We start from the raw sequence: 25,590 nt of genomic DNA, 5'->3' as shown, positions 1-25,590 counted from the left end.
CCGGTATTTGGTTGGGCAAAGGGTTGAACCCGCAACACCTGGGTGGAAATCTGACTCTTGGAACTCTCAACGTTTGATAAATGTTGCCATTTTAGTCTTATACTTTAAATTTCATAAGCTTCTAGAATAAAAAAAAAACAATAAGAAAATATATCTTTCATTATAATTATTAAAAATAATAATTTCAGTGGTGTGTCTCTGTGTAACGTAAGTTCAATGTCCTCTAGAACTGGGATTGGCTTTAATTTTCAGAATTGTTAATGATTTGAGATGTGATTTGATGATAATGTCGTTCATTCGAAAAAGTAAATTTCTGATCGTCTTTTGAAAGGCAATGTTCCTGAATCATTTTTTTTAGACTTTACAAATCTTACAAAAATAATATACTGTGATTTTTCATGGTTAAAAATAAAAGATGATTTCAATTGAATTAATTTATTTTAATCACTTCAGACTCAGTATTTAAGTTCATAATATACATACTCATAAAATTAGAAAACAATAATTATTACTATATGTATAAATGTGCAAATATAATATGAAGTACTTGGGTTATTGGTAAGCAAAGTTAATGTAATCTCGTTCAATTACTTGACTTAAAAACTGAAAGAATAAACATTACGCAATGTCAATGTTAAAGTATTCTATAAAAAATAAAATCCATTTAACAACGGAAAATGGCTAGCTTGTAAATCACTTTAGCTTATAACAATAATAACATACAACATAGGATCTGATATTATATACAAAGTACTTAAATAAGGTAATATTTAAATTAAATGGTTCTCAATCAGAATCACTGCCTGATTCTGAAAGGCACAAGTCGTCGTTGAGAAGTTGCATCGGCATCGATGCGTCCGCACTGTTCAAGGCATTCCCGTTCATTCCACCTACAACCAATAAGGGCTTAAATACAATCTCTAAATAATAATGCAAAAACACAATGTGAGGTTTTGGCAACACTTTACAAAATCAGAAAACAAAGAGTAAATTCTTATATAATATTAACAATCGTAAATAGCGAAGATCAGCGCCATACAGAATTCTTAACATTTGAATGGTTAGAATTTGTTCATTAGATAAAATCGGCGTTGAACGGTGTCAATTCATATTAGTTCTGAGTTGATAGAACATTTTACATGACCCACTGGCAAAGTGATTGAGTCAAAAGGATTTTTAATCTTTGATCGATCGATCTATGCGCCATTTACTGTGACATAGAACAGAGGAGATGAATAAATTGTATTTCCAAAATCCGAACATATTCACACCGATCAACCTTCCCGCCATCGGGAACCGGTTACAGAAGTAAATAGAAAAAGAAACGGTTCTATTTCAGTACCTGGTAAATGGCTAATTCTTTGTCAATCGATCTCGAGATCGAGACGCCTATTGTCTATACAAAATTGTATACATCTATATCTTATTGTATTAACCCATTGGCCTCCGAATTGTTTTGTACCGAAGTTTTAAATCTGCAGTGGTGTACTAAATCTTACATAACTTTTAAACTAAACATGCAAACGAAACAATTTTTTTAAATTTACTCGTTCATTGAATTAAGGTATACAAAAAATATATGCAGTTTTTTAAAAAATAATAATAATATGATTAAACGAAGATATAAAAATATTATTTTTATAAAAACCTTTTTTTTTCTTCTTTTTTTAATAATTGGATTAAGAAAAGTTTTACATTAATCATACTTATGAACATAATATATTTTATTTCAATTTGGGCTGATGTTAGCCGCCCACCACGCATTTTACGAACAAGCTTGTCAATTCCCGAACCACACGCTATTTAAAAAAAAATTCAATGATGCTGAAATATAACAAAATTTCAATCGTAAATATCAGGAAAAAACTGTACTAACGGAGTCCTGCCAATTACTACGAAATGAATGCTTAATTATCTACAGAGCGATTGGCATTTAAAATTTTAAACACAGATGTCAATAATGTATCCCTTTTTCGTTTTTAAGCCGACGACACCAGACCCGCCGGGACGGCGTCGTTTGAGGCCAATGGGTTAAGCAGCTTGCAAGTCCCGACTTGACTAGCATTTCAGAACTATGGTCATCGCTCGCCACGCCGATCACGAATGCGGAGCTGGCAGCTGATCAATCGAATGATCGAATCCTTTTATGCATGGTGGATGAATATATTCAATGTTAATTAGGTCTCGGACATTAAACAACAAAAATAAATATTCAATGTTATAGTTTTCATGTGATTTTTCAAAGAACAAGCTAGTACTATTTTTAAAGAATGTAAAAGTAAAAGTAACGGATAATCGGTATAAAGTTGAAACGTACCATTTACAACGGGTTTTGGATGATGGGTCGGCATTTGGACAGGTAGAGGATTATTAGTTTCAGGTTCACTATCGCTCCCTCCGCTGTCACTGTGTTCACTTTCACTTCCGCTGCTTGAGGATCCACTGGAGGAACTCAGCATACCAACATCTTCAGACTCCCGCTGTGGAAAATAACACATTAAGTTAACATGAACATTTTGTAAAGCTAAAGAATTAGCAAAGAACACTTGGCTAATTATTTGTTTATCAGTAATGGAAGAGAATTTCTGTAACACATATTTATTGTTGGTGTGAACAATAATTCTTTGCTTTTCAGTCGTATGAAGGGAATATACTGCTTTTTGGGTGAAGCTGCAATTGCATGCTAGATGTATGCTTAAAATAAGTGTCCATGTTGGAAGCAAATTAAGATATTGGAAGAAGGTAAAGAAGAGAAATGAAAGTAGACGGAAACACCAAATACTGTCATATCGCTCCCCTTCTAAGTCAATGCCTTTGCTGGCTTCGAGTCACAGGTAGAGTTCAGTGTAAAATTAATCTCATGGTGTATAAGGCACTGAATGGGCAGGCACTATCATACACGACTGATCTCTGCGTGAGGGACATTCTTACTCAGAGGCAACTCACGCTTAGGTTGGCCAGGTCTGATGCGTCAAACAGACTGGTTGAACCCTCTCGTACAAATGCTGCGAAATTTGGGGACAGAGCCTTTAATGTACTGGGTCCACTTTCTTGGGGTAGTGGTAACTTTCCAATTGGTTTGTGGTCGGGGAGCGGCTTTGAAATCTTTAAAGGAAAATTAAAAACATATCTTTTTACAAGGGGCTACCAATTTTAACAAAATGTGAAGCGTGCTTAATGTGATTTTATCGCTATAAAAAGTTGATGATTATTATTTTCAAAATAAAAACGAATCTTTTAAATCAGGGCAAGCGATTTATTATCTACGAATAAAATATTATTTCATGCAAAAAATTATTTTAATTCTAAAAAATTATTTTAATTCTAAACATGCATTCCATCCTATAGCTTACTTTTGGGGGCCATTTTAAAAAGTGGATAGAGTACATTTTGTAATTTTTAACAATAACTAGAATAAAATGAAAGTTAGTATATTTACCGGTTTATTAATTGGTATGTCCATGCTGTGTCCATTGACAGGCGGTGGTAAGGGAGGAGGGAGGTGGAATTGATTGTCTGCAACCGGCTGGACCATGTTGTCATCGAAACCTATCATAGGAAGACTGGCAAGCGTGCTCTGCCCTGAATTGTTAACAGTCCATCTGCAAAACAAAAGGGTCAATGAGAATAAAATGTTAATAATATTAATTTAATAAAAAGGAGCACTTTGAATAAAAAGTTTTCAGTTGATATCTGAAAAGATTTTATCTTCAAAACATGAGTTTCAGTAAAACCCTGTGGATCACATATAATCTGACATCTTGTTATGGGGAGGGGCGACAAAGGATCACATATGGTCACAGTCACGTGGATGAGGTTAAGAAAAGTAGATAAATATCAATGTGGGTAGATCAATTTTGTAAAATATGCCTTATGTATAAAAATATGTTTATTGTTTGATAAAGGTAAGGACATACTGCATATGCAATACTAGGTTCCCAGACCAACATTCATAACTGTCCAATACAAATTTGAATCGTAGAATCACGACATTCAATGAATTTTACATTATAGATAACTTTGTAACATCTTACTAAATCTATTAGTTGTTCATCTGCCATTTCAACAACAAAACGAGCGAAAAATGTTATATAGGGCAGAGACGGTTTACATGTAGTTCCCGTGAGCACTTAGGCCATAGGCCCTTTGTGCTATCTCCCATTTTACCTCATCCTTTAACCCGGTCCCTTTTATAAAGTTCACCAGGGTTGTCATTGTATATGAGGCTATGTCTTCTGGTTCCACAACGTGTCTTCCCATGTCTCATCTCTCCTCTCCAATCCTCCTTGGTTTCCTAAAGGCCCCACAAGGGAAGAGTTCATGGAGGTGGCCTCATTTATCCTCTTGACTCCTTCTTGGTTCCCCCAAGGTCCCACGACAGAAAAGTAAGGATTTCTTGACCTTCGGGGAGATCCCTAAGAGGGCAGAGGGCCTCATCTCCCCTCTCCACTCCCCTTTGGTTCTCTGAAGACCACGCGAAAAATGTTAATAAACGCCAAAAATCAAAACAAACGTAACCTTAAATTTTGGAAGGCCTTTCACAAACGACATCTTTCTTTCGTGTGACAAGTTTGTTCCTAAAATATCTATTTTCATAGAAAATGTATGAATTGTAAGTTGCCAAATGTCTTAATGCAGTCCAATGACAGCTCGGGACAGTGACCAATCAATACACTTTTGGAGAATGACATAAAGTCAACAACATTACAATATACATAGACGCACTGTACAAATCTCAAAGTGGCAAGCAAAAAGTAAGTCAACTGTATTGTTTTCGATTTTGTAGTTTTAGTACTTAACTGTCAAGTGTTGGGTAAGGTTGTGTGCTACCTCTAAGTGAATAGCATTAAAAAAGTGCCAAAAAGCCCTCAGGTGTAATAAGAAAGTGTTTGGCTCAGTAAACACTTGTAAAAGCTAAGGAATTTCATTTCATACGTAAACATGTACATGCAAATTACTTTATCGATTATTACAAATAATATAATAAATAAAACAACACACAAATCAGCAGTAACAATGAGTATCAACAATTGCAGCTATGTATTTGTAAACTGTCATTGTTCTATTATGGCACGGCAAAGATATAATCACATGATTTCTCAAAATCTGTGGCTCCCAGGCCTGTACTCTAGTCGGCCTTGAGGTAGTATTCGATGCAACTTTTACGAATATGAAAATGCCGCCCGGTCCTATCGTTTATTCCGTTCGTACACACATATTTTTTGAATGTCTATCTTTGTCACACATGAACAATATTTGAATTAAGAATATTATTGGAAACAGAAGAGTGTGTCTTACTTGGCACATTTTATCGTAATTTTGTGAGACCGTAGCTAGTCTAGATATATTGCAACATCATTAGTAAGAGGCGCCCTAGGGGCGGCCGGCTGCTTTTTAAGCGCTCCGAGTTTATTTTGAAAATCTTGGGAAGTTCTCAATTTTTACGGTATAGATAAAGTGTAAAATAACCGCAATAATTTTTAAGTTAGATGTATAAAAATAAAATAATTTTAGTGTCCCTGATTCGAGATTAATTCAAGTTTTAATACAAAATTTCAAATATTTTAAGTTCAAATCTGCCACGTTGTTCTAGAAGTGCACAATAACTCTGCAGCATCGGTAATCGGCCGAAGGAATTGGCCACATGTGCAGTGTGAAAGACTAGCGAGCAACCTATAATTTATACTTATTATAATGGGTATTCTTTGAACTGTGGTGACTGTAAACAATATCCGATAGGACAGGGCGACACTACTACATCTCAAAAGTGAAAGTGTTTTTATGGACCCTAAATTAGCTGCAAAAATATCATTATATGACCTTGGGCGCGATAATAATACTACTCGTAAAATTAGATTTCGTGGTTGCCGTGCTGGACGCTATCATAAAAAACATACACTGTGCATCAAAAAGGAACAATATGACACAATACTTTGTGATGCAGCACAGGCCGAAAACACTCCTGCTGTAAGTGATCATGCTACACTCCTAAGTTTTAAAAGTGATAGTGTGTTGAACCCTTCAGTGACTGCAAAAGCAACCATATACAATCCAGTCTGTGATCCGAATGTGAAGTTTAGATACAGGAAGTGTCACGGTGGACAAAAACAAAATATTTATGCAGGGAGGATCAATACGTTCCAAAAATTATTAATAATAACAATAGTAATGAAAATAATAATAAGTCTCCGTCAGTACAGGATGTTCAAGTAGTCGAACCGATTGACAAACAGAATTACCTACCGTCTATAGCCCTCCGCGATTCTGATAAATTCCACAACAACTTAAATAAAATAAGATTAGAACGACATGCCAACTATAGGAGCAGACAGCTTGCGATTGGTTCCTGGAATGCGCGATCCCTTAACAACAAACTAGAGGTGGTGGACGATATTTTCAGAGACCAAAAACTCCATATCCTTACTGTCACAGAAACTTGGCACGAGAACAGTGATTCGTACTCAATTAAGAGACTCCGAGCTTTAGGGTATGTGGTTCTTGAAGAAGCCCGACCTAATGGGGACCTACCATCAAACAATATCTCACATGTTGTAGCGGTAGGAACTGTCCGCTCACATAACAAGAATTCTAGACACGCGTTGGCATAGAATTTCTGCCGCCACTCGTTGATTTCAAGTAGCCGAGCGTGGAATTCCAGAGAAGCCGGCAGTTGGTTTTCGTGGCAGGTGGCGGAAGGACATCGGAGAGACGGGCTGTTTGAATGTCGGAGATTAATACGCGCACGTGAGACAATTTTTATTAATCCACATGAATTAGACACATCTTTTAGATATCACCATGATTATAAATTCGTTTAGATGAGTTTTCTAGACTGGCGCTCAGTGGTGATGTCAGCTTCATAGTTAATATAATCATACAAGTTAAACATCGTGGCCGAATTCAATTTGCGTTGTGCTAACTAATAGCCAACCACCCCTGATAATTTAAATACAAGTATTGCTCTTGTATTCAAGTTTAGTCTCAAATATACTCCATGTTGTTTTATCACAATTAATATTGCTGTATTCATTTCATTCCCTTTATTGCTGCAAGCCACGGTAGAGCAAATAACTGGTATACGGTAAGTTATATTAATATGTGGTAAATCACGTTACAAAATGGCGCCCAACGTGGGGCCATTTTGTAACGTGATTTAACTAAATTAATAATTTTACTAAAAAAATAAGACATCACCACTGAGCGCCAGTCTAGAAAACTCATCTAAACGAATTTATAATCATGGTGATATCTAAAAGATGTGTCTAATTCATGTGGATTAATAAAAATTGTCTCACGTGCGCGTATTAATCTCCGACATTCAAACAGCCCGTCTCTCCGATGTCCTTCCGCCACCTGCCACGAAAACCAACTGCCGGCTTCTCTGGAATTCCACGCTCGGCTACTTGAAATCAACGAGTGGCGGCAGAAATTCTATGCCAACGCGTGTCTAGAATTCTTGTTATGTGAGCGGACAGTTCCTACCGCTACAACGTGAATCACGGGGGTGTCGCGATAATAGCCCGACCAGGATTACGGCTAAACAAAGTAGCTCTCGGTACATTTAACATGTTTGAGTATATTGGATGCAGGGTTTCTTTTTCAGGAACGTTGTTCATGTTGTGCACCCTCTATAGGCCCGGATCGAAACCAATCTCTGTAGAATTTTATAATAAGTTTTCACAGTTTTTGGAAGTTTCAGACGGACTCTCTAACACACTCATTATTACAGGCAACATTAATATTCGTCTCGAGCGCGTGACATCACCAAACACTGTTAAATTTTTAGATCTATTAGCCAGCTTTGGATGCCACCAATGGGTCGACGTCCCAACTCATGATGCTGGTGGTACATTAGATGTACTAATTTCAAAGAACAGTGATCCACCGCTTTCAGCAGATATTCGTGATATAGGACTGTCAGACTATCGGCTTGTTTGCACTGATATTGATTTTAATCCGCCTAAAGTACCATATACAACAATTGTATCAAGGGAATGGCGTAAATTTAGCTTTAGTGATTTTCTGGAAGAGTTACAGACCTCTCTCTTATGTACACCCAATGTTTGGGAAAGAAACACCCCTACCGAACTTGTCAAGACATATAATAAAACACTTTCATGTCTGTTAAATAAATATGCTCCGACATCATCAAAAACACGGAAAGTTCGAAAGTCTGACGGCTGGTTTGACGATGAATGTCGAAACCAGAAGAGACTTATGCGGAAATTAGAGAAGACCTATAGGAAAAACTCTTCTGTAACTACAAGAGACGAGTGGATCCTTGCTCAAAAACAGTATACGAGTAAAATAAATTCCAAAAGAACAGAGTATTGGAAAGAAAAGATTAACTCTGAGCGAACCAACCCGCGACGTCTCTGGAACTCAATAAAGACTGTAATTTCTGAAGTCACTGTTCCAACGAAAATAGATATTACCCCGGAAGCCTTCTCAATTTTTTTTTGGGAAAAAATTGAATCCATTCATGCTTCCGCATCTCACGCCCCTCCGTTAATATTCACATTACATTCTAAAGGAATTTTGTCTTCCTTCAAACCCACAACGCTGGAAGAAGTAATAAAAATTATTTCAAGCTCACCTAATAAACAGTTCAGTCTTGATCCTATACCAACATGGTTATTAAAACAATGCTCTACTGTTTTAGCTCCATTCCTAGTTCACGTTTTTAATAAATCACTGAGCACGGGTGACTTTCCTGAACCACTCAAGTCAGCTGTAGTTACACCAATACTGAAAAATTCACAACTAGACGCCGATAACTTAGATAATTATCAACCCGTTTCAAACTTACCATTTATTTAAAAAATTCTGGAGAAAATTGCTGCCGCACAAATAACCAGTCACTTGAATTCAAATAAATTATTGGCAAAACGTCAATCTGCGTACAGAAAGTTCCACTCAACTGAAACCAGACTACTTCGTATGCTATCAGACATAACTCTTGCCGTAGAGTCAGGTAAGTTATCACTTATCTCACTCCTAGACATAAGTGCAGCGTTTGACACGATTGATCATGAATTCCTTATTAGGAGATTAGAGGAAACATTTGGTTTGAATTCCGACATAAAAAATTGGCTGGTATCCTATTTATCCAATCGCTTACAAGCCGTAAGGGTTGGAAATAAATTGTCCAACTTCACAACACTTTCTTCAGGGGTATCCCAAGGATCCGTTTTGGGTCCACTTCTTTTCATCCTTTTTACAAATGAAGTCGCTAAAATAATCTTGTCATTTGATCTCTTGTCTCACTGCTACGCTGACGATTAGCAAGTTTATTTTTACTGCGCTCCAAATGAAATCAATAGTCTCAAGATCCGTATAACTGAATGTCTAGAAGCAATAACTCGTTGGATGTCTTCAAACAAGCTGAAGCTCAATCCATCTAAGAGTGAGTTTCTCTGGGCAGCCACAAACAAACATCAACATTTCATAGACGATTCACCTATTACTATTTCTGGCAGCGATATCATCCCAAAAACAACAGTCTAACTTCTCGGTGTCAATTTAGATTCAGAATTTTCGTTTAAAAGTCTAATAAATAGGACTGTAAGCACCGGTTTTTTTCATCTAAGACAACTCAAGTCTGTCCGAAGAAACCTTCCTACAGAAGCAATAAAACTACTTATCAACTCTTACGTAGTCTCACATCTCGATTACTGCAACGGCATTTATGCTAGCCTTCCAAAATATCAAATTGACAAACTTCAATCAGTGTTTAATGCAGCAGCAAGGCTCATAACCGGGGTTTCAAAATATTCGCACATTTCAGAACACCTTCGTAACCTTCACTGGCTCAAGTGCCCTGAAAGAATCCAGTACAAATTGTGCTGGATGGTGTTTAAATCCATCAATGAAATGGCCCCACCCTACATCTCTGAACTATGCGTCCCGGAAAACACTGGTCTGGGGCAGTCAACTCTTAGATCAGCAACATCAAGTTTCTGGGCCGAAGGCTTGGAATAAACTCCCTCCGGAACTAAGATCCATAACAAGTCCAACAGAGAATTCAGGTCTAAACTAAAAACTTACCTTTTTAAGCTGTCGTACCCTTAAATTAAATATACCATTCCTAAGAGAAAGTCCAGTAATATTCAATTTTTCAATTATGTCCTAAATCCTGTATCTAAATTTCGCTAATAAACAATTAGATAATGTTAATTAAGTGTTAATCTCAAGTGACCTACCAGGTAAGTATTGTACTGTATATTATCTCCATAAATAGTTAAGTAATAACATAGATCACTGTAGAAATGTATTATAAGTTTGTACAGCGCCCTTGAGGTGATTTTGCACAGAAACGGCGCTATACAAGTCATCCAATTATTATTATTATTGTTATTGGATAAAGTCATTAAAAAGTGATATTTATAAGTGAAAAAAAATCCAGCGTATACCTAAACCAAGCCTAACGTAATCTATATATGTTTTTTTTCATGACTTTATTATTGAATATATAAAAAAATTAAAATTAAAAAGGAGTTCTACAAATTAAACTTGATAACAATAAATACTTTATATCACTTTTCAAAAGCGTGTTGATTTGTCACTTGTCCGGTTACCCTTAATGCATTGCTTAAGCTGCCACTGTGGTCCAGTATGTCCTTACCTTAAAAATCTGATTAGTGGGGGAAGAGATTTAGGTGGTTTCCCATCGTAAAATGTTCTATCTAATTGTTATTTCGTTTGAAGAATGCATTCCTAGCAAAGAGTTTACATCATTGACTTGGGATAGAGAGGTTGCTGGTTTGATTTCTGTCAAAGTGCCAAATATTCAGTGGAAGCAAAAAAAAACATGCCTCGCTTGTCGTGCCAAGTTTTTTATGTCCTCAACTTAAAATGTTTATTTAAAAAATTTCTGCTTCGAGTCATTATATTGAAGTAGGGTGTCAGAACATCTTTCCATCACCCGCAAAATGTCTCAGTTTTTTCATTTAAATATGTATAATATTTTAATACTTCATTTTTCTCACCATTTATCCTAAAATTGGCACTAAAAAATCTTATATCACCTTGAGTTTGGGCTGTCACATTATTTTTGAGACAGTAATATTGTCACACGTAAATAATTAAATACACAAAGAGTGTTTGAGCACTGAATGTATATTCTTAAGATATGTACACACGTAATTCATGCTTTACGGTTTGCCTCAATAGAACATGTTGACTTGGAACCATGCTCGTTCAAGTAGCTCGCCACAAGACGCCATAGATAAACCACCAAAACACTCAGATAAATCGTAAATTTCTGTTGAAAATCGTGCAAGAATTACAGTCCTTGCATCTTTTCGCATCGAGCCGTTGACTCCATATCGATCAAAAAAGCATCGAACGAGACGGTACCCATGTTCGAATGAGCCTAAAACCATTGAACATGAACTAGCGTGGGTACTTAGCTTTAGATCTCCCTTCACTAAACCACATTGAGTGCTGATAAGAAAGAAGAACTATATATTATAAATCAATGGTGTTTGGCAGTTTAAGGTACAATATATTCCCCAAGAAGTGTCTTGATTTGCCCACAGTAAATGGATAACATGGATTAAGATCCAGTTAGATTGATAACCAGGTGCTAGTTCGGAATGTAGGTGGGTTTGAAGGAATATATTACATTATGTTCCTTTGTGGTTAGTTCTGTGTGAGCCTGAATTTAGCTTACATTATGTTGAAATTACGAATGATTGTTATCACGGGGCTACATTCCAGGGATGTGGCATCCTCTGCAAATATCCTACACAAGATTCCATCATTCTGTTTAGATTATTTTTTTACGCAATCAGTCTACTTCTTATTAAGGCCTGCTTCTGGGTCACTGGGCCAAATGATTGTGGGTTGCCATGAATGACAAATCTGAAAGGAAAATTATATTGTGGATGTGTGTAGATTTAAGATTCAGGTTCTTACGGTGCAGCCTGCGGTATCTCAGTGCGGTGGCGGGGCGGAGGAGGGGTGCACGAGGCGGGTGGAGGCAGGAGAGGGTTCTGGGCCGGCGGCGGAGCCCTGCGCGCCGATGTGGTGACACGCGTACGAGAACTGGAGCGCTGCGTGCAGTTGTTGGTATCGGCAGGGCGAGGGGGAGGCGCCGCCTTGTGGACTGGCTCTTGCCTGGGTACAACAAACATACTCAGTTATTTAAAAAAAAATAATAATAGTTTTAAGTAGGTACCTGCTCCTGACAAAATACATTTTACTGGAATCCTACTGGGGAAGCCCAAAAAAAGTCTATTTGTATTAGTGTTGGGAGAAAGGAAGGTTTAGTGGTGCAATGATTGCCTTTGATTATTACAACTGTGAATAATTGTTGATACGGTTATTGAAAGATGTACACATTTCAACAGGACAGTTACAGAATGAACCAATGTCATAATTGAGAATTTTAAACTGGATTAAAACAAAGCAGTAGCTTCATTATTTAGTCTAATTTATTAAATTGTTTAGTAAAATCAATCCAATAAATGGATTAAGGACGGGTTGTTTCATGGAATTTGAACAATTCATCAAATTTAAAAGTTGATTTTCAAGTTCTATGAAGGTTCTATTCAAGTATTATATCATTATTGGATAGGGCCTTCGCAAAACTGAAATAATAACAGAACTTGAATAGAACCTCCACAGAACCTTCAACATTAAAATTTGATGAATTGTTTAAATTCTGTGAAACAACCCGTCCTTATGTCAACATTTTCTGAAATTCTGATAATTTGAACTAAGTTTTATTTTGGTTTACCTTGTCTTTTTTACTTGAATATTACTTGAGAGTTTTTCAAGAGTCATTTCACCAGTTTTTCTATCTATTATAAGTACACATTCTTTATTATACGTTCTCTGATTGCCCTTGAATACAGTTTGTGGAACTCCAGCCCCATCTGTAAAAATAAAACATAATATCAACACAAATATTAAAAAGTGGTACAAAATCAAGAAATAATAGGTTGAGTTGAAAATTTTTGGATGTCTAAGACACACATGCATAAGTTCTGGACAGAGATAGAAGTAAGCATAAGTTTGAGAAGTTGGTGATGTGTTATGAATTCTTACCTAAATGGGGAACTGTAACAGTGACTTGATTGTTGGTACCGACATCAACAGTGGCCATCTTATTGGCGTCAACTGAAGCAGGTTTAAAATCACCTAAAAGAAAACACACACTAGTTACTATCAAAACAGAACACATTTTTTTTTTCAATCTATCTATATAACTAATCACACCGTTTCTTCTTACACTCCTTTCTTCGCTCATTCGCTCTACATGCCTAAACCATCTAAGCGTCCCTTTCTTAATCTTACTCATTATGCTTACATCAGTTTTACCACACATACGCCTCGAGGATCTCATTTCAACAGCATTCAATCTACTTTCATCTTTTCTCTGCCACTTCCATGCCTCACTTCCATACATCAGGGTAGGTACCAGCACTCCATTGTGGACTGCTAACTTCGCTTCTTTAGACAATTTTTCAATTTTCTATCTATATAAACAAAAATGTTTGTTTGTTCAAAATCTTTAATCTCCAAAAGTTCTTCACTGATTCCTTTCAAATTTTGACCCAGCGTTGCATTAGAATACGCGTGTGTGTGTTTATATTCCTATATTATATAGATATCACCTGGAACAGGTAAAAACATGCTTTTTGAAAAACAGCGACATGTGGTGGACTTAAAAGCAACACTCGCTATTGTTTCTCTATGTGCACAGACAGACTTAGCCACAGCAACGCGTAGCGGGGTAGAGCTAGTACAGTATGAGTGAGAAATATGCTATAGTCAAAGTTGAATGTATTTTAAATACAAATACTGTAGAATGCAAAAAATCTCAACGATGGAAAGAGTCACAAACAAAGAAGGAAACTAATAAAGTACAACTGTAATTATAACTATAAAGGGCAGTAAGGCTGGAAATAAGTAGAGAAATAAGAGTCGCTATGCGCCGCGTACGAGGACCATCGGTAATCCCACGCCATCGGTTGACAGATGCGCTTACTATCTGTATGAAAGTGTTCAGTGTGGCAAAGATCGCATGAACTGATGGGATCGCATATGTACAGTCTTGTAAAATGAATGTTGACGGAGGGGGTTATTACTGAGGTGCATCATCGCCCTCGGGACACCTCTAGTATATATATACAAAGATCAGGATGCTCAGTTAAAATGTAGGCTTGAAGTGTGTGATGCATTGTTTCCAGTCTTTGATGTATACAATATTAATAAAAAGAGTAGGTGACATTGGTGCGACACTATGGCAACATTGCATAACTCATGGTCAGCGATCAACAGTATGCGACTGACTTAAGCATCGCACTAATTCCAGCCTAGGCTTTGATTCTTTGACCGTACGATGAAGAATGATTTATATAAAGACTTACACTCTTCATAAAAAAAAAATAATAAAAGGAAAATGAAGTGCTGGTAGCTAAGGAATGCCATTGCTGAAGAACCTTCGAGAATCATGAAAGTAATAAGTAAGAGAAATACAAAACGAAGAAGAAATAAGGTAGGTCGGCAATAGACCGAGGTCAGCAAAGAAGGACAACATAAGGACATTAAGAATTCTTTCCAAGTCAATGGTTATCAAACCTTCCTAGGAGACAGTGAAGAAATAAAAGATGGCGCTGCTTACATTTTAAAGTATGAAATGTGGAGTTTTTATCATTAAGAAAACTAGCGCCAATCTTCAACTCCCGGACATCACACCCCAATCTCAACTTGTCGGCCATGATGCTTCTGGGTCACCCCATTCAGTCTACCTACCTGGAATGATACAGTTAGTTAATATTATTAGTTAATTACACAAGAAATACATACGTTATAGAATTTTTAATCAATAATAGAGATACACGGAGATGTCACAAATGAGGATATTGAAGATGAGACTAAAAGAAGTAGGAAGTTGGAGAAGTTTTCTAGCAGTGTTGAAGCACTAGAAGGTTCAGGAAAATTAGGAATTATAGTCAATAATAATAGTTTGAAATTTAGCCTAAATTCAGAACAATGTGTATTTATGGTTGAACTGCAGTTGTGAAAAATTCCTAATATGCAAGATTTCTTGAAGGTTAAAAAAATCCTTAGTTGACAAAGAACACGCTTCGTAGGGATACTAAAATGAGTTGTTACCTAAATCATTAGTCATCGCAAGTATGTAGCAATTGGGTTAGAGTTTTGCCCATTGCAAAATGCAAATGACTTCATAAAACAATTGATAATCTGAATAAGTTTCGACATACAACTAGTTTGTGTGCATTTTGCTGGTATATATGACATTTAACTACCCTAAAAATATCTCAAAAGTTATGCATATTACTTGTTAACTTTGGTTTTATAAAAATATACCTATTAGGATTTTTTCTCCGCATTGTAGATTGGTTGTTTATCTTTTTATCGGTCTCGTACAATTATTAACATTATTGCATTTTGAGTTGTCTTTGTCGATAATGTGAAAGGTGCATTTTGGTACATGTATTATAATGTCTAGTTCTGAATAGTATATACACAAAATTTTATCAATGCAAACAATTGATTTTTACTCTCACCTATTACACAACTACGGTTATTATAGATTAATTATTTAAAAAAATTATCAAGGAAATAGGAGTTCACTCATAAAAGAAATAACCACGAAAATTTAAAACAATCACACAAATGCCAACTTTTTTTAACAATTAGTAAAAGAACTATATTTTTGCAGTTTTTCAGATTTAAAAAAAATGTTTTTGTATAATAATGTTGTGTAAGGATACAATAATTTTGATGAGTAAAACATATTATAAAATTACGAATGTTGATTAAAAATATTTCTAATTGTATATAACAGATCTAAGTGTGAAAAAATAATAAAAACAAGCTTTGTTCAATGAAAATGAATAAATTACTTAATAACCGACATTCGTAGTCCAAATTCTTGTACATTCAAAAAGGATAAATAATATTTCCACCTAACCTACTCATACCTGTATTGATGACATTGCACACACCTATTATTTGGAAAAAATATTTGAAAGTTAAATTTGGATTGTAAATACTCCAACAAATTTAAAACGATCACTAAAAACGCTTAAATAAGCTAATACCGAATCACACACTAGCATTTATCACACACTTTTTGAAGATTAGTGCTTACTTTTACAAAATAATGAAAGTTGAAAATACAGAACCTATAAAATATGGCAAGATAATAAGGAGAAAATACGCCGTTCTCACCTAACAACATATGGTCAAAATTTTAAACCCGTCGGACATTCTTTGTTATATTCATAATTAAATAAATGAGAACAAATCTAATAATTTTGGGTTAAATATGGCAAAATAAAAATACGGCAACAAGTCCAACATACGACCCACTTCTCATGACGGTTGACCGCAGCGACAGCTATCAGGTAAATAAATAACCAATGAGAATCGAAAGTGACAATTTGACATTTAGGGGTTAGGATTTTGTATTTGTGGGTAAGAACTGCAAAATCAAAACATTTTGAAAACTGTTCCAGGACTTTATTTACAAGAAACCATGATGCATCTTGTTAAAATATTATTTGATAATTATTAAACTTTGGTTAATCTGTAAACGAAAACAACAGCTCTTCAAATTAAATGGTTTTTATGAGTAAGTAAGAACCAAAAAATAAATGAGGAAAAAAATATTTTCAGGAAAATAAAAAATATTAGCTGGCAATCAAAGATCTGTCAAAAACTAAAAAAATTCCACCAAGTCGAATGCGAAAAACATCTTAGAATAAAAATTGAATGAATGTTTATAATTAATACATGTTAGAAGACGCTAGGAAGTTCTTTAGACAATTTTCCAACATGGCTTGGCGGTGTCATGGCAAGGACAATGCAGACATGGTCAAAAATTTGAGAGGTACTTTGATTTTGTGATGTTGATAAAAGAAAACAAAATGAAACTATAAAGCCTGTTTGTACCAGCACGCAATGGAAACAGTTACATAATGATTATATTTGATATTTCAAATTATAAAATGGCTGAAAATTAATGTTTTTGTTTGCGGTTTCTGGCTCCTTATTCCACCTTTTTGAACAGTCTAGTAGCATTGTCCAGTTTTGTTGTGTATAGGAAACTACTGCATGTTGGCGGGCGCAAAATGGCTTAGTACTACAAAAAACATCTAGCAAAGACCATTGGCTGTGAAAATCTGTAGCCTATATCTATTTATAATAGTGTCCTATTTACTTCGCAAACAATCTGAATCAGTTTTAGTAGTAGTAAATTACAATTATGATCATCTCATATATTAACATGTTTACTCTATTGATTCTAGCACATAAAATAATCAGATCAGATGAAGTTGAAGCAGCTATGCTTGCAGTAGATAGGCGACATTACTGCCCAGGATCACCCTATATAGATGCCCCACAGCCGATCGGATATTCTGTCACCATCAGTGCTCCGCATATGGTATTATTTAATGTCTTGAATATATTAACTTATTATTTAGTGATTTTACAGCCAGTGTATCATCACACAACTTTCTTACGGAAAAAAAAAAAAACTTACTTTGAATGCAACATTATTGAACCCAACCGTCCAGAATTATACTGATTATTTATTTTAGTTATTTGTACATTTGTTTACAAATGACTAGTTATAACTTACTAATACATTTTATTTTGCTTATCATTGTTCTTACAATCTATTTTGAATTTATTTAGTGTAGTTTGGTTTAATGGCTTCCGACAGCGCAATATAATATTTTACCCCTTTGTATAATAAACTGTTTTGCATATTGGCTTTGTCCTTTTTGGGTAGTCTTCTTATCTATATTAATCATAGAAATTCAAATTCATAGATGAGCCAATCAGGGAAAGGGAAATAAACAAACCAACTTGAGCGGAGCGCTTAAAGCGGCGTGACCGTCCCACTTTTAGTGATTTATCAATAAATTAATCTGACAACACAAAGGCAACTCGCATTGTAATATAACCATTCGGTTCTCGAATATAAAATCTGCGTATGAATTACTAGTCCTAGTTACAATGACTCGCAAATTGCTGGCTGCATAGAAAACTTAAATACATACAAATGGGTAAACAAAAGTTCAGGCTTGTTTCCAAAATTTTATGTTTTGTTACACTATTTAGTTTGACACATTTACAAATGTGTTATAATTTATCCACTTCACTTAAATTTAGTGTTGTTAAACCAGGCGATTTGTTTAAGAAGGAAAAATCAGATCCTGCATAGGAAAGTCCAACAATGGACACCGCTGAAAACCTTAACCTTACTTTAGCAAATTTAATTTTCTGCACATGGTCTGGTTATTTCAATGTACGCTCAATGTAAGACTGATGTTATAGTTTATACAAAGCATTCTAGAATTCTCCTGGTGCCAAAAAAATGATAACGCAGTTTGACCCCAGCTCGTCGAAATGATACACAGATCTCATGTTAGGACAAGTCTTATTAATTAATTGATTTGGTTGTCTATAATATTGCTTAAGACTAAGTATCTGAGGTATAATTTTACCGTGATATTGATGTAAAAATAAAAAAATTAATTTACTTTTTGAAATATCTTAGTGCAAAAATATTTTAATAAATTTTGCAATCATAAATAATTATCTGCTTTGAGAATCTTTTTATTTTTTTATTTTTTTTATTTATTATTGATTTTTTTTTTATACATACTTACATAAAATATTGAAAAATGTATAAAAAATATTGAAATAAATGTACAATAAATGTAATTTTAAAAAAAATCCCACAAAGGCGAAGCCTGAGTGTGGGTATTTATTTAAGTATTTTTATCTTATTTATATGGTTTAAGTGGAGATACAATATCAAATATAAATTTAAGTTATTTTAAAAGAGTTACTGTAGAGATGCAATACAAGAAACTAAATCATGAAATATGCAAAAGTTTTATAATAACACAAAAAATAAGGTAAATACTAGTTTTTAAAGAAGACATCTTAAAAAGTGAATTAGCAGACAAAGCATTACAAACAATAAAATATATCCGCTGTTTTTTATGTATGTGAAATAATAAAAAATAATCTCTACATGGATATAAATGTTACAGATAGCTTTGCTAAAACTTATAAGAAAAAAATATCTAGTTCAGTGTTTTTTAGCCAAGATTTGATGTACTTTTTAAAAGATTGAAGGTTTACACACGTGTCCCTTTTAAAGGTTGTACATAAAGAATTATACATTTTTGGAGCAATAAAACTAATATGCCTTTGGGCCAACCTGGTTTTGCAGTGAGGCACAGCATATTCACAAGCGCCATGTCGTTGGCTGGCATGATTTGAATTTTTAATAAAGTTGTTTGGTCGCGTATAAATAAATTTAAGACATTGAACACTATCAAACATTACTAATGAAAAAAACTGTGCTTTTTTCTGCCAATGTTCTATTTTCTATTGTTCAAATTTCTTTTTGTTTTTTAGTGTTGCCTTATTTTGAACATATTTGTAATGCTGCCATATTTTTAATATATTTTTAGCACGCTCATGTTCTGGAGTACCTGAAAGACCATCTTGTTCCTGGCGAGAATGCCCTGGATGTTGGTTCCGGCTCGGGATATCTGACAGCCTGCATGTCCGTGATGGTGGGAGAAGAGGGAAAAGTAGTCGGGATTGACCACATAGCCTCTCTCGTTTCAATGGCCGCCGCAAATTTAAACAAAGACAATCCGGAATTTTTAACTTCCGGCAGAATTGAGCTTGTAGGTCAGATTTTCATTTGTATTTATCTGTAGTTATATTTGACATTATATAATATAAATATTATGTATTGATATTTCCATTTTACAATAATATTGTTATGCAATTAAATTAAATGCATTATTTTTTCTTTAGTGCTTCTGTGTAGCCATATACACTCACAGAAAAAAAACAGTCGTTTAGTTTTGGCTATTGTATTTTTTCAATTCAATTGTTTGTGTACATGCCATTTCAACAAAATTCGGTAATTTCAATATTATTTTATGTTTCCTAGTTGGCGATGGAAGATTAGGTTTTCCAGATGAAGCTCCTTATAACGCAATACATGTTGGGGCTGCTGCCCCTCAAATGCCACAAGCTGTGAGTCCATACAAATTGTATTCACTTTAATAATAATAATTTGTATAACTGCATCTTTGTAATAAATTGCCACAAGGGCGTTGTATGTATTATGTTTGATTTTTTAGGAATCAATTTTCACATACATTTCAAGCATATTATAAGCAGATAACTTATAAAAAATTATAAAATATTAAATAATAAACTAATGTTTTATGACAAGGTTTTTATGCATAGCTCAAAGGATATCAAATTATTATGAGCAATAATTATAGTAGGGAATTCAGCACTAACAAAGCCTTTTCTACAAAAATAAAGAATGTTGTTTTCAGGTGAAAAGATTTTAATAAGTAATGATTGTTGAATGAAAAATACTAGTACATATTGAATTGTTTGGCGGGTTTGTAATAAACCAACGTAGCTTAGTGGTTAGAGCAGCTGACCGGCAATCAGAAGGCTGCTGCATTCAATTTTTGTAGGTGTATTTGTGAATTGCTTATAATAATTTGTTAAAAAAATAAAAATTAGTCTTTGAATTGTTAGTATGTACTTATTGTAATAATCAATTCACCGGTTCCTACCTTTATAAAAGTATTCCTATCAGAAATAGTTTATTGTTTTCTTTCTTGCAGCTCATTGAACAGTTGAAGCCTGGCGGGAGAATGATTGTTCCAGTCGGACCAGAAGGAGGAGATCAACATCTAACACAGGTTATTATAAGTCTTTATGAGTGGCGGTTTGTACAGTGAACCCCCAAAGAATAACTAAGGCGAACAAGGCGCACTTGGATTATAATATTACTACAGTTTGAACAGCGCGCCATTACTCCGCAGTAAAAAAGCACCCCCGTTTGAATGAATACGGCCCGGCGCGGGTTTCCGAATTCACAATGAAGATAAAAATGCTATGGGATATTTCATATAAACTAAATTCAGTTTCGAACGGTGACGGTCACTTGCTAGGACGTACCTCAGAGTCAAAATTAGCAAGGTCCAATGCGCTGCACCGTTGGACTCTGAATTGAACTTTTTTGTAGGTACTTGTGTTTTTGCATCTTGTCCGCACATGATTGCATCACTCCATACTTTTGGGATGAACTCCGTTGCATAGCTTAGAAGTACTAAGCGCCAAACAGACGGACGCAGATAGTGACTATGTTTTATACTATTTAGAGATTCGCTTGGGAAGGAAATAATATTTCTTAAAATTATTTTTCTATCTCATCGTTTCACCACTTGCAAACATATTTATTTTATCTGTGAAAAAGTTTGTGGCCATTGTGAAAGCATCATCGACCTATTACTATATATTGTGTTATATTACTATATTTATTCAAAGGAAAACATTGTATTATTTTGTTTTCATTGTGAAATAGACGCCGGCAAAATTGAATGAGTGAATTAAATTAATAAATTCAATCTTATGTTACACTAGATCTGATTCTCAATTTCAAATAGAATTGATTCTTCATTCCTTATCTTCGGCCTTGCATCCTACGATGTTTAACAGCACCATAAATTTTTCTGATAAATTATTTCGATGAATAATGTAATATTAAGGTAAGAATGATGTGTACTGTAAATGATTTAAATATCATATATTATTTCGTAGGTATTTAAATATTATTATGAGCCGCTGTCAAATAGTTCAAAATTCCGAGCATTTCTTTCACTTAAACTTAGTCCGTATTCAGCTGTGACGTCTTTGTCCCAAAGTCCCACATCTCACTGGTCTGTCGCTATCGGGTTTGTCCCAAGCGCTCAAAACCATATCCCAATAACTTATCATGGAATCAAACCATATATATGTCTTTTTCAGTTGTGACATCACCGGTCTCAGGACCAGTGGCGGCTCGTGACTTTCGGGTGTACTAGAGTGCTAATATTACAAAAATGGCATTACATATTGATGTTGTTACAACTGAAAATGTCTTTTTTTTCTCCCAAATGTCCTGAAAATCTTCATACAAAAAATCTAATTTTAGAAAAAAAATATAATCATTTTGGACTGAACAACATCAATAAAGTCGATTTTTTCATATTTAGCCCTCTATCACATTCAAAAGTCACGAGCCGCCACTGCCTAGGACCCAATCTGTCTGTCCGCAACAGTCAATTATTTCAGTATGTTTCAATGAATAGTAGTCTATACTCCTTACTAGGTCCTCACCGTGCCGTCAATTTTATTACATAGTCGGGTGAATACTTCCGGCTTCAAACCTGAACTACATACAACGAGAAAAGGCGCGAAGCGATAATTATGCATGAGAAATAAATACGATGATTATATTATTATCGTTTTCTACGTACCTACCTACTTTTATTTATTTATTTATTTATTTGGAAAAGTTGACAGCAAATCTTTAATTATATAATGATACAATAATAATATTATTAATTATGCCAATTATGAACTTTCCACTGATGAATAGTTAATGGTGTTACAATGGTGTACAATGGCATAGAGATGTTCTCTTAAATTAATTTCTTGTTTAGTTAGAAAATATTAAAATAAAGGAGGGTGGGGGGGAGGAGGGGGAAATATAGGATAAGGATTAAGAGGCAAAGGACGGGAATATATAGGGATTGAACTTCTAGTTTGAGTTTTGTTGATTATTGAGTTTTTGTTTTATGTCACGTAAAGTCGAGTTAAATATGTCAATATGGTAATAATTTAAGTTAAAAGAGTGTGTGGATCTGTAGATAAATGAGTTTTGTTTGGAATTCGTCTTACAATGAGGGAGATTAAAAGTAAGCGACTGTCTGCTGTTGCGATTGGGAACATGGAATAATAGGCGTTGAAGAAGATCAGGACTATCGATTAAATTGTGTGTAATTTTGAATAACATTACCGAATCTGCTATATTTCTTCGGAAAGTTAACGTCTGTATATTGAAGAACTTTGCAGAGTCTTCATTACTGATATGAGATCGAAAAGAGCGGAAATTAAGGTACCTTAAAAATCTATTTTGAACACTTTCAATTCTATTTTTATGTATTGCATAGCCTGGGTTCCACACTTGTGATGCGTATTCAAGGATACTACGAACGTATGAGAAATACAGTGTTTTGAAAGTAGCAATATCTTTGAATTGTTTACAGGAACGGATTATGAAACCCAGCATAGAAGATGCGTTAGTGACTACGTGGTCAATATGTTTATTGAAATTCAGTTTACTATCAAGTATAACCCCAAGGTCCTTAATTTCTGATTTGGTAGATAAAGGTTGATGATTAATTGAGTATTCGTGTATAAATATGTTTTTGTTTCTAGTAAAGCGTACGATGAAGCATTTGGATATATTTAATTCAAGACAATGGGCATTAACATACGCGTTTAAACGTTGTAAATCCTTTTGCAGCTTGTGACAGTCTTCGATTGATTTTATAGGTGAGAAGATTTTCATGTCATCTGCATATAGGATGGTCTGCGAGTGTAAAAAGCAGTGACCAATATCATTGATATAGATATTAAATAGTAACGGTCCTAACAGGCTGCCTTGAGGAACTCCCGATGTTACAGCAACAGAGTCGGATTTAAATCCAGCAACCACTACTATTTGACTACGGTTGGAGATATAAGAAGAGAGCCAACGATAAAGATTGCCGTGAATACCAATCTTTAAAAGCTTGTTCAACAAGGTTGAGTGATCGACCTTGTCAAACGCCTTACTATAGTCGGTATAGACAGTGTCCACTTGTATTCTGTTATCCAAATTATCCTGCAGGTACTCTGTGAAGGTTAAAAGATTTGTGGTTGTAGATTTACCACTAATGAAACCGTGTTGGGTCGTATTCAGGCTGGGCTTAAGAGCAGAATATAGTTGGTCATAGACTATTTTTTCAAAAATTTTGTTAAATATACAAAGTTTGGAGATTGGCCTGTAGTTTTTAACGTCTGTTTTTTTGCCATTTTTGAAAATAGGAGACACATAAGCAGATTAGACTGAATATGTAGATATGCAGATAAGATCAGTTTGCTGTCATAAAACATTCACATCAAAATGTATGTTTATATTAGAGCACATGAAGTGGAACTATTTTAAGTAAAATAAAATTAGTTTTACTTAACTTTACGGGTGAAACCAAAAATGATTTAATATTTAGATTTAATCATAGACTATTATTAATCCTATTACGTCGCAATAAATCTGGAATCCAACTGTGCTAGTCTAATATAAAATAAATACACTTTTCTATCAATTTGCATGTTGTAATTAATATCCACTTTTACCACAATTTTATGAGGTTTTTTTCTCTCAAAATATCATATATTGATAAATTACATATCCTTGTAGCGCATCTTTTAGAATACTATCTTTCAGAAAGACAATAAATATTTAGGGCTATTTTGATGAATGTCTGTTTTTTAAACAGTCGTCTATAAAAAATAAAATAATGAAGTTTCACAGCAAGTGCGATTTACACTAAATAACCTGTTTTTTTGGTAAATAAAAGTAATGAATAAAACTAATCAATTCTCAGGGCCAGGGAAATCAGACTGAAGCGATTCACTTCTGTGAATAAATCTGCCCATGTCTATTGTGAACGACACTATTTAGCTTATTGAAAGTATAATAAAACCATAATTTTTTTTTTTGTTTACACCACCATTTTAATAAAATAATCAACATCTTGGCAGAACCAAAGGTTCCTACATCAGGTCATAAAGTAAACATATTTTTATTTTATTATTTTCATTTAATTAAAATGATGTTACAAAGTGAATTTACAATAAATTATTGAAGAAGCCATAAAAATATCTTTGGATTTCTGTGTTTAACTTTTTTTTATATAAAATGAAGGAGAAAAAATAACTTCTCTAAATGTAAGATGTTTTTTCTGTGGAAACTGCTGATGCAATATGCATAAAATTTTAATAAATACATAAACACATTACTTGGTAAAAAAGTACAATTTACAAAAAAGGAGTTTTGCAAAACAATAGTGAGTAATTTCGTAATTCTAGCTAGAACACGGCGTGCAAAACTCAATGTTATAGCCGGCACTCGAGGGGGGTTTGTATTTGACGGGAGCTCGGCATCCCGGTAGTTTACAAAGAAGCTCATTTCCTTAATTAGACTCTCGCTGAAACTTTCAATAAATTGTTTTCTTTTTTCTAGGTTGACAAACTTGAAGATGGCTCTGTGACCGCAACCAGATTGATGGGCGTATGCTATGTCCCACTCACTGACAAAAACCGACAGTGGAAGGAGTGACATGTGATTTACTACATCCGATGTGTCATTATCGCATTGTGTATTGGTCTGATCATTTGGCGAGTTGTTGCCGCCATTAAATGAAAAAAAGAGTTTATTTTACCATGTACTTAGCAGATGGCACTCTTTAGCAGTAATATTTTTGTGATGATAATATAGATATTAATCTATTTTTCCCTGTGAAATTTAATTTAAGTCCATTCTATTAATCAATGTATTGTTATAATTATTATTACTATCCATTTGTATTTTATATAGATAAATTTATTTTTTAAAAAAAATCGTACATAACACTTTATCTTTTCTGTTTCAAATATGCTTGCGAATTTTAATATATT

The 25,590-nt window shown here is 34.4% G+C and overlaps 2 protein-coding genes across 5 annotated transcripts; one reads left to right on the top strand and one right to left on the bottom strand.

Moving 5' to 3' along the window:
- Positions 1 to 479: 479 nt before the first annotated feature.
- Eaf (ELL-associated factor) lies at positions 480 to 16,401 on the bottom strand. 4 transcript variants are annotated; one of them, XM_089635619.1, is made up of 9 exons: positions 16,351 to 16,401; positions 14,633 to 14,763; positions 13,054 to 13,146; positions 12,743 to 12,881; positions 11,920 to 12,120; positions 3,440 to 3,602; positions 2,947 to 3,105; positions 2,318 to 2,480; positions 484 to 890 (listed from the first exon to the last, which is right to left on the bottom strand). In XM_089635619.1, the coding sequence occupies exons 2-9, from the start codon at positions 14,727 to 14,729 to the stop codon at positions 787 to 789; spliced, it is 1,119 nt and encodes a 372-aa protein (XP_089491745.1). In that variant the 5' UTR covers positions 14,730 to 14,763; positions 16,351 to 16,401; the 3' UTR covers positions 484 to 786. The 4 variants fall into 4 exon arrangements, with proteins under 4 accessions (XP_089491746.1, XP_089491745.1, XP_089491744.1 ...); XM_089635618.1 differs by having other exon boundaries at positions 16,344 to 16,400; XM_089635617.1 differs by having other exon boundaries at positions 488 to 890; positions 16,210 to 16,393.
- Positions 16,402 to 16,708: 307 nt separating this feature from the next.
- Pcmt (Protein-L-isoaspartate (D-aspartate) O-methyltransferase) lies at positions 16,709 to 25,563 on the top strand. Its single transcript, XM_089635621.1, has 6 exons — positions 16,709 to 16,870; positions 17,289 to 17,425; positions 19,476 to 19,701; positions 19,970 to 20,055; positions 20,667 to 20,744; positions 25,157 to 25,563. The coding sequence occupies exons 1-6, from the start codon at positions 16,774 to 16,776 to the stop codon at positions 25,250 to 25,252; spliced, it is 720 nt and encodes a 239-aa protein (XP_089491747.1). The 5' UTR covers positions 16,709 to 16,773; the 3' UTR covers positions 25,253 to 25,563.
- The last annotated feature ends 27 nt before the right edge of the window (positions 25,564 to 25,590 follow it).

The sequence above is a fragment of the Hesperophylax consimilis genome, chromosome 9 (assembly GCF_061612785.1).
Source record: "Hesperophylax consimilis isolate HC1 chromosome 9, BYU_Hcon_1.0, whole genome shotgun sequence".
Taxonomy (NCBI): domain Eukaryota; kingdom Metazoa; phylum Arthropoda; class Insecta; order Trichoptera; family Limnephilidae; genus Hesperophylax; species Hesperophylax consimilis.
Note: the sequence above shows the minus strand (reverse complement) of the source record. Positions and strands in the feature narration are given on the sequence as shown.